The sequence below is a fragment of the Trachurus japonicus genome, chromosome 6 (genome assembly GCF_045865225.1).
Source record: "Trachurus japonicus isolate A0001 chromosome 6, Traja_1.0".
Lineage (NCBI taxonomy): Eukaryota > Metazoa > Chordata > Actinopteri > Carangiformes > Carangidae > Trachurus > Trachurus japonicus.
The window spans coordinates 4,347,932-4,357,909 of NC_140912.1; the positions used below are offsets into that span (position 1 = coordinate 4,347,932).

Below are 9,978 nucleotides of genomic sequence, written 5' to 3' on the forward strand. Positions count from 1 at the left end.
CCAAAAAAATATACTTTAAGAAGAAGAAGAAAGTTAACTGGCATTAGCACTTTGTGGTTGTTTGCCTCCAACCAGCTCAGCTGCAGGAAACCTGGTTACAATCATTCCTTCTTGAGGTATAGAGGTGAATAACACAGGTAACAGGTGTTTTTATAAAACATTACAAACATAATCAACATCATAACCGTTTGGATGGAAAATGCCATAATCTTATCCCATTAGATATTTGTGTTTTGGGCAGTCATGGTGACCTTTTGACCTTTGACCACTAAACTGTGATCGGCCCATCTTTGAGTCTAACTGAATGTTTGTGTCAGATGTAATGACCCTCTCGGGGTTAACGGGAGGTCACAATGACCTTGAACTTTAACTTTGTCCACAAAAATGCGATGAGTTCCAAACAAGAAGAAATCCTCTCAAGGTCCGGAGACGCCACGCTGAGGGGGCCAAAAACATGTTTAGTGGGGTCACCATTACCTTGACCTTTGATCACCAAAATCTGATCAGTTCATCTTCATGTCCACAGAGGCTTAATAGCCATCACACGAGGCTTAAATGACGTCAAACCTTTTCTCAAAGCATCACTTCAGTGTTGTGAAATATCTATGGCAAAATTTTGACTGCAGTTTTTCCTCATGGGAGTCATTTCCTGTATCTCCTCTTCTCTTCTCTCAGCGCAACAGTTCCATTTCGACTGATGTATTTCTTGAGAAACTTATTCTGTTCGTACAATCTTTTAAAACAAGAATGAAGCTTGATGCTAGAAGTACAAGGACAGTGACCAGCTTCTCTGAAGAGACCAGAGTTACTGTAAAAATGTCTCTTATAAAGAAGCATTGAATCACAACATCATCATGATTATGTCAATTTAGTTTTGTCAGCAAGAGGTAAATGAATGGACAACACTCAGTCATGTAAGTGGTATTTTTTTAATCATGTGTTTGGCATTTAGAAATTCTATTCAAGCCGTTTGACCTTTGTCAGACTCAGACATTTGCTTAGTTTTTCATAACACGTATATGACGGCGTAAACAGCACATGGACAGTAACAAAATCTACATACGAAACTTGTGTTTTCACTTAAGATTTGATATCCATACGCAGGTGATAAATACTCTATAAGATAATATGACTCAAGTTTTAAGCCCTAATAGTGTGTTGTGATAATGAGTTGAACATCTTTACAGTAATGGTGAGATGCAAACCAAATTAAGACAAATTAATAAATGTAAATTCACACAGTGCTTTTGTGTGGAGTTCAACTTTGTTCAACCAAATTGCCCTGACATTTGAAGAGGATGGAGACCTGGAGAGTCCAAAAAGGAGAAAGCTGTTATTTTATAAAGCCCTGCTCTGTTGGAGTACATACTTTATCTGCTGTAAGCTGTGGTAATTGTAAATGTTATAAAACTGTTTTGTCTTTTTATTTTATGTCTCAGCATAATAATGACAAATGACTGTTACAATTTAGGGTCATTTATTCAATATCGTTATATGTGGTTTTAAAGTCCATGTTTGGCATGAGAAAGTTGTAAAAATTTCCCCTGTAACCCTCAATTTGTTTATTGTCTGTTTACTGTTTATGATGGTCCCAGCTGTGTTTCTGTCTCTAACCTTTGTTCTCCAGTAGACTCAGTGCCAATGCTTGTCTGTCAGTGTGACTGATATTATGAAGCAATGTGGGATTCTGACTAAAAATGTGCTTAATGGATTTAAATCTGCTTCAACATGTTTAATAATTTAAAAAAAAAAAAAACAGAGTTAACAGATTTAAGTAGAACAATCTTCCTATGTCACCACCATGCTACAGCACTTAATCAGGGTGAAGTAATGACATCACACTGCTCATACATAGTGACGCACTCTGTAGGTTTTAAATTGTTTGGTGTCATAAACTTCCAGACTTTCTTAATAATCCATGTTAACTTGTTACCAGGCCACACCCTACAACTTTGTCAACATTTACTGCCTGTCTGCCTCACGGTGAATCTTTGAACTCGCCCACACTCATAGAATTGCATCAATCTCTGATGGTGTGACATCACTCCAGCACTTGGCAGGAAAACAGAAAGTAAAGTTTAAGACAGGATGATAATAAATATTTGATCTGAAACAGCTGTCAGATCCAAGGACATGACCTCCAGTGGCTGGGAAGAGAGTGGTGGTTGTCAGGACTGCTCACTCAGCAACAGTGGACTGTGGTGTTAGATATTAAAGGAAAAGGTTTTCTTATTTTCTGACAGTTCCCTAAGTTAAACCAACACTAAGGAACTTTTCAACCTTCATATAATATTTTCATAACTTTTGTGATGGTACATCGACTTACAACAAGTTGAATGACACCTACCATGTTCTTTCTACACTCCAGCCTTTATGGGTGAGTGAGTGCACCTCCATTACACTCACCCCCACTGAACTCACTCCACCTAGGGCATCCGGGGTCACGGTACCACTGTAGCGTTTTGGTTTTTCTCGGTACGGAGACTGCTCCAGGTGGGGTTCCAACTCTGGTCTCCTGCACGGCAGCTGACGATGCAAACAGTTTTGCCAAGAGCTCAATGAGCGCTTGGCAGGCAGGTTTGCACGTCCTTTATGGGTGAGTGAGTGCACCTCCGTTACAGGTGCACCAGGAGAGCTGATCCACACTTAGAAATACCCAGATGGGCAGTGGGACAGTAAAGTGGACTGTTCCCTGAACATGGATGCCAGATCTACCAGGAGGGACAGAGCTGACTCTGTTTCCTGGTCCAGGTCTCTTGACACCTCCAGTAAAGTTTGATGCCAACAGGGTAACAGTGTGAATACTCAGGTGCATGGGTGTGAAATCACACAATGTCTTCTGTGTGAAGCTTTCATGTATGATGGAGAAAATGAGACAGTCACATCAGAGCGCTTTTTAATAGTCAGAGTCTAACTATTAAAAAATCATATGCTCAACTTCGATGCTGCTAGATACAGTTTCCCAGAAGTCCTTGCTCCTGCACAAAACACAAAGACATTGGTGTTTACATCTGCAGAGGCTGAATGTCCAGTACAGGGACTGACCAGTGGAAAGTTAACGGTGAATGCCCCTGACAGCTTTGAGCTGATAAGAGGACATTCCCCTGTTAGCAGACAAAATATCCCACTGTACACAATCACGCCCTCACACACAAACACACCCACAAAGATACACACTAGGTCAGCAGCGTCACAACCGTGACAACACCTTTCCTTCTTGAAGTCAACTCACCCATGAGCTCATTAATGCAAAACCACAGGGTGTAACATGGAACCATTCACAGTGATGATTTAACATGTAACTGCTCTTTATTTCAGCATCTTGATCATTGTTTTGGTTTATGAACCACTGTTCACTGTGCCGCTGTACCACGCTATCACTGAATCTATAAATACATTTTCAAATTAACTTTAATATTATTAGATTACAAACTCTGATTTCTGTTTTATCATTTCATATGCACACGTTACATGGACTCTCAATTGATTCCTACCAGGTTATATGCTGGATTAATGTATTTATTAATTTTTGGTATATTTATTTATTCATGCAGTTGGAAGAAACAGAGCTAATATTTTCAATTGCATTCATCTGATTTTGAGTAAATCTTGTGTTACATCTACTTATTCTGTATGTGATTTTTTTTTATTGTGCTAAACAGTGTCCTCAACACTAATGCAAAAGCTGGACAGTCATGTGGTGTCTCCACCTGTGCTTTTGTGTGCTGTGATTTGTGTGCACAGTGGCTCAACAAATAATAGTAAATTCATCACTGCCTGTCTTACACCAGAACACACAATAATAACAATGTGTGCTGGCCTGTAAGGCAAAAGGTGACATGGGACAATACACACAATATATTACAACAAGAAACAACACAGCGTTTTCTGAAATGCTGCTTTGTTTGTGTTGTTGATTATGTCCTCTAACATCAACATGCTCCTCTGGAAATTCAAAAGAAGAATACATTAGTGTGATGTGAAGTTCAGTCCTCAGTTTCTATTTGATTATCAAGAGTTTTCCTTTTCTGTATTTTGTTTGCATTGACTTGCATATTATCACCTCATCAAGTTCAAGTGAGCAAACACTAGCTGCAATACACATCCGACTAACATAAGATCACATTTAGATGCTGCTCTGATGCTGGACCCAGAGCCCGAAGTCTTGGTCTGTACCGGTCTGTACCGTACCATGACGCAGCTTGGACCTGGCCTGGGCGTCTCGGATCTGGCTTCACTGAGCCTTGCATCAGCCATTTTTCTCTCTTAAACCAAAATGATACATGCAAAGACTAAAACAGCAAAGTGATTCAACTGATGCTTTTGATTATTTGTCATAACTAATGTCAGGACTGTGTGGGGACGATCATTTATTGTTTCCACTGACCTGGAATTAATGACTGGTCAGGAGCAAGTTACCATAGTGATCCATCCTATGTTTAAGGGTGAGCCAGAATTGAAAAACTATGAGCTGAATGATATTGTTGAGCTCTGTAGAGAGATGAGTGATACTGCTTTGTCGGTTGGTCATCATTAACAATCATGGTCACATGTGCGTGCGTGTGTGTGTTGTAATCCTGTAAGGTTGAAGCCATTGTCACACATTTGACAGTTAGCGTGCAAACAATCACTGAATATTAGAGGTGTGTTATTACATAAGAGCAAGATGGATAGACAACCATTGTAAAGACCTGTTATTGGGTCAGACACACAAACCGACATAGGTCACAATAAATACCCAGATCCCAGCTGTATTCACACAGTGTAGGGCTGACACACGACTCCTCTGCCCTGGAAATTTTTTATTCTCAAGTTTCTCGAGTTTGTGCAACTCTGTGGGAAGTGAGACAAGGAATTTTTTTTATATAAATATTTACCAATATAATGATGTAATGAGGATTATTAAGTACTCTGTGTCGTGAAATCATAACTAAACAAAGGATATGATGTTTAATTTCTGAGAGACTTAAGTCATGCAGCACATGCAAAAATAATAAAAATCAATATGACTTCATTCTGATAATAATAATTACACTGAGGAATACCCCATGTCATGTGTATGGCATTTTTCATAGGAAAACCTGAGATGAATATGAATGAATGAATGAATGAATGAATGTGAGATTTTAAAAGCAAGGAATGGTTAAATCTTTATGTTTAACTAGATTTGATGTAACACTGACGATTCTGTTGTGTTGTCCTGATCGGTATCAGCATCTCTTCCTGATTTCATTCATTTTCTGCTTTGTAGCCTACCATTGAAGTCTCCTATCACTGGACTTGTTCTGTCTTACACCTAGAAGACTACACTGATGTAAACAGATCATCTATGGACCTAACACCGCCCCTGCGTGTGTGTGGGCTGAGCGCTGTCAGGTAGGACGTGATGTCATCACCAACCAACAATCTCTGGCAACTTTCACTTAAAAGAAAGAGGAAGTCCAGGAAATAATTACCATTTCCATTTCCTCATGTTTTCCCACATGAGCACAATAAATAGTGGCGGTGAGCAGCATGAGAAGCAAAGCGCAGTTCCCTCAGTGACAGTCAGAGGACAGACATAGACACAGAATGGACATAAAGCAGGTGAGTGACACATGTGGGGACAGGACAGGACAGCTGCTGCTCTCCGCTCCTCCATCACTTCAGCTCCGTCTGCTTCCACAGGTTGTCATCCTCCTACTGCTCCTTGTGCCCATGTGGGCGTGTGACGGCTACAAGTGCTACGAGGAGCACGAGCTTCAGGAGGCTGCGGAGAGGAAGCTGCAGAACCACTACCCGCAGCCCGCCGCCCCCCGCACGGCCGCACACACACCGCCCGTCTGCCCGGTGGAGCTGTACCGGCACCAGCCCCCTACGGAGGTCCGCGACCGGTCCGTGTCCCCCTGGAGACTAGTGTGAGTAGCCTACACACACACACACACACACACACACACACACACACACACACACACACACACACACACACACACACACACACACACACACACACACACACACACACAAACAAACGAAAACACACACATTTAAAAATGTTAAGATAGTATAGCCCAGTGGTTTTCAAAGTGGGGGCCGCCAGGGGTTCCTAGGAGGGAATACAATAATTGTATTTTGGGCATCATTATAAAATCTTATTTATGATAATATTTCGAAACCTAATTTGCCATGCCCGCCTTTCTAATTTCCTGCCAGACAAATTATCATTCATGACACCATTACCATTAACTGCTAACTGTTTAAAAACTCAGTGGGTTTGCAAAGGGGGTCCTCGGCCAGAAGCTAATGGAAAAGTTTGGGAACCCCTGGTATAGCCTACATGAATGGAATCAGTGACTGTAGAGGGTTAGGGTTAGTAGGCTATTGATGCTGCCGGGGTTTGGTTATTGATGAGCTGTCAGTCAGTGGTGGAGTGACTGTCAGTCCGAGAGAGAGAGATGGTAATCAGCCCAGTTATTTTAATGATGATAACATTTAGGCTGTTTCATAAGAGCAGCGGTAATTTATTTCAGCAGCATAAATGAACATCTATCATGGGCCATGCTTAAGCCCACAGTAAGATCCTGACTGCTCAGTGATGCGCCCATGAAGAAAACAAACAAACACTCAGCATCATTCAGCATCCCAGCGTGATGCGGGACCTGGAGATGAGATGAGTGTGTGTGCACCACAGCTTTCATAATCCTCTGTAAAACTGGCGTTGCCCTCAACCTGTGGCAACTTCAGCTACAACATCCGCGCTCCTTATTTAGAGCCACTCCCCGGTCCCGGTCCCGGTCCCGGGAAATCCCCTTCGCAGGGAATGACGTGGATTGCTTCATCCAGTGAGCCTCTAGTCTGCCACTCGGTAATCTGAGAAGGAGTTTCCTGTTTACCTGCAGACGGCAACTTTAATTAGCCTACTGTGGAGAAAACTTAATAGTAATAGCCAGGACACCTTACTACTCCACAGTAAAATCGAAAATGCAAGAGCAAAAACTGAATAAGAAAACGAATAAGAAAAAATATAGCCCAATTTGCATAACACGAACTAAGGTGAAAGCGTGGTTTAGGCATTAGACAGTTGTGTCTTGTGGAGCAAGTGTGACCTCAAAGTGAGAAACAAATGTCTTGAAGTTAGTAAAGTGTTTAAGACAGGAGTGAGAAGTTGTGCTGAATGTGGGAGGCTCAGTGTGTGCTGTGACCAGAGGATGTAGAAGAATGTGGCTGGTTTCAAATCCTCCTGTGTGCAGGAGCAGCAGCAGCTCGTTGTGAATACCAGTTGAATTAGAGGCAAAAATAAATGTGTCTGATCTGACTGTGAGTTTTGCAAGACTGTTGTTGAAGTGATGTCCTGTGCAGAGTCTCTATCACTCTGACACTCTGACAATACCTGAAGTAAAGGCACTGTCAGAGTTCTCAGATGTTAGGCTCATAAACTAGTATGAGTGTTGAATATTGAAGTCTTGTCTCGTTCAGTGTGTGGCTGGGGTCACATTTCAGATGTCAGAAGTTCCTCTAAAGTCCTGGTTCCATTTAAGTTGAAGGTGGAATTATCCAATGTTTCACAAAAACACAAAAGTTAAAAAAAAAAAAAAAGGGGGGGGGGGGAGAAGTTAGAGTTGTGCAGTGATTTGTTTTATTTAAACAGAGTCTGCATGTGTCAGATCTCCTCACTGCGTTTAGATGAGCTGCTCACTCAGCCCTCTTGTTCTTCTCCAGACTTGTAGAGAAGCAGGACCACTTTCCCTCCAGCTATGCAGAGGCTCAGTGCCTGTGCACCGGGTGCATCCTGATCCAGGGCAAGAATCCACCTCAGGAGAGTCACGACTACAACTCTCGCGCCATCACGCAGAGCAGGGTGTTTCTGAAGAAGGAGCGCTGCTCCGATGGAAAGGGATACTACCTGAAGCCCGTCTCTGTGAAGGTGGCTGTGGGCTGCACCTGCGTCACAGCCAGCGGCTCCTAGAGGAGTCCTGCAGCCACAGCGACACACTACAGCTCTTTTTGTGTCTGCTAAATTCTGTGGGGAGTGGGCAGTGTCCTACAGTGTGACTAGTGAGCAGACGTCACTCAGCAGCCGGTTGGCCAGAGCCTGACCTGGTCACACCTGTAGACGCAGCCCACACCCCAGGGATCATCTACCAGCCTGTGTTTATGGGCCTATTTATTGAGAGAACGACATCATAATTGATGGATCTATTGTGTGTGTTATGTAGGATCTTGTAGACCCTGTTTGCTCTATATTACCACATTTACACCTCTGCACAATGCAGCTAATGTAAAGTGGGTATTTTACAATGTACTTTGTACTGTTTTCATACTGATGGCTTTGTCATCGAGAAAGTGGCTATTGTATAGTTTTGCAGAGTAACAATTTAAGTGCTAATAATATTGAAATAATTATATCTATTTATTTGGTTTGAATGTACTAAGGGTTTAAATGCTCATGTGTGGATGAAGAAAACTATTTATTTATGAATCTTAAAATGTTTTGTCCCAGTGGGATCTTATGAGTCTAAGAAAGACTTCACAGTTAAGCTCTTTTGAAGCTAAATAAAGAAACAAGTCTTAAAGAAAACAGGTCTCGTTGTCTCACTGTGCTGATACTGGAACATGAAGAAAATGTTGTAGGCCACAAAACTGCAGGTCGAAGCTGTGTGCACATCACTTCTGACAAAAACACAAGCACATAGCCTAGTTTATATAGAGGCGCGCTTGCACTTTATTGCAAGCTTTTCATTATTATTTTATCACCGGTTTTATTTATTATAGTGACACTGTTAGCGGCTGTTTGTGGACAGCTGATCATTGTCGCTGACTACTAGAACCTGAGCACAGGCCTGCAGGGCTTCAGTCGCTCAGATCAATGCTCCACAGCTCTGAGGAGAATCACCAGGTAGAAATAACGTGCTGCATGATAATCAGTGTGAATTATCTCTTCCTTGTGAGATGGAGGCGATGATGCAATTCAGGTGATGACTGGAAACACTTGTGGATTCCACAGGTAAGAGAGAAGCCGCTCTGCAGAGCCTCGTGCGTCACATTCAAGACATACCATGAGCTACAGCACGTAGTACGTGACGCTCAGAGCTATATAAGGGGCTGTGTTGCAATGTCTCTACTTATCTCAGTTTGTTTTCAGCTCTCTTGTGCCTAACTGGCACCACATGGCCTACTGATATCAGACCGCGTTTTCTGTGGTCAATCTCACAATCACTCTCCACTGCTTTAATGTTTTGAAGTGTCAACACACCCAACAGTGAGTCCAACACGCCCCGGGCTGCTCAGGTACAACGTGGGCTCTCAAACTGCTGACTATAGCTACTATATGCTGATTGGGCCCCAAGACTGTTGTTTCAATGTGGGCCACGAGTGTGATGAAGCTCCAGGAGATGCAGGAGCCCATGTGACTGTGTGATGCCATCCTAGTTGAAAAAAAAATGTCAACAGGTCAAAAATGAAGTGAAAGTGAATAAAGCTCACGTGGCCTTCTGTTTCAAGCTGCTGTAAACTTATTATTTTACTGTGAGTGCACAGTAGAGACCATGGAACATACTAATAAATACTGAGTGTCAGGAGCTGCTGTTACAGTGGCAGCATCACGCCTCCTTCTGACTGAGACAGCAGTCTGCACTCTCACTAAATAGAAATATCAACATCTAACATTTCAGCTGAATTGTCTGGATGAAATTAAAATATTTAAGGACATTTTCAAAGATTTATTTTATGTAATTTCATGTGTCTTTGTATTACTGATATCAGTGTTACTTTCTTGCACATTATGCTTCATAGTATTCCCGGTTTCCACGCGAAATAGTATTGGAATGATGTGTTCAACGTTCTGTTTAAATTTCAGGATGTTGAGCTACGTTTTTCATTTATGGAGTTAGTCCAGTTTCAAAGGATTTGTCTAAGGACATTTGGGTTTGTACAGTTCATATTCATAACTTTTACCTGTCCCTCAGTCAAACTCCACCATGATGTTAAACATCACAATTT

General features: G+C 42.0%; 1 protein-coding gene across 1 annotated transcript; it reads left to right on the forward strand.

Annotated features, from left to right (window-relative positions):
• Positions 1-5,571: 5,571 nt before the first annotated feature.
• Positions 5,572-7,978, forward strand: il17c (interleukin 17c). The gene is made up of 3 exons (XM_085780552.1): positions 5,572-5,586; positions 5,668-5,897; positions 7,699-7,978. Exons 1-3 carry the CDS (start codon positions 5,572-5,574, stop codon positions 7,943-7,945), a joined length of 492 nt encoding a protein of 163 aa, XP_085636678.1. The 3' UTR covers positions 7,946-7,978.
• Positions 7,979-9,978: the final 2,000 nt, after the last annotated feature.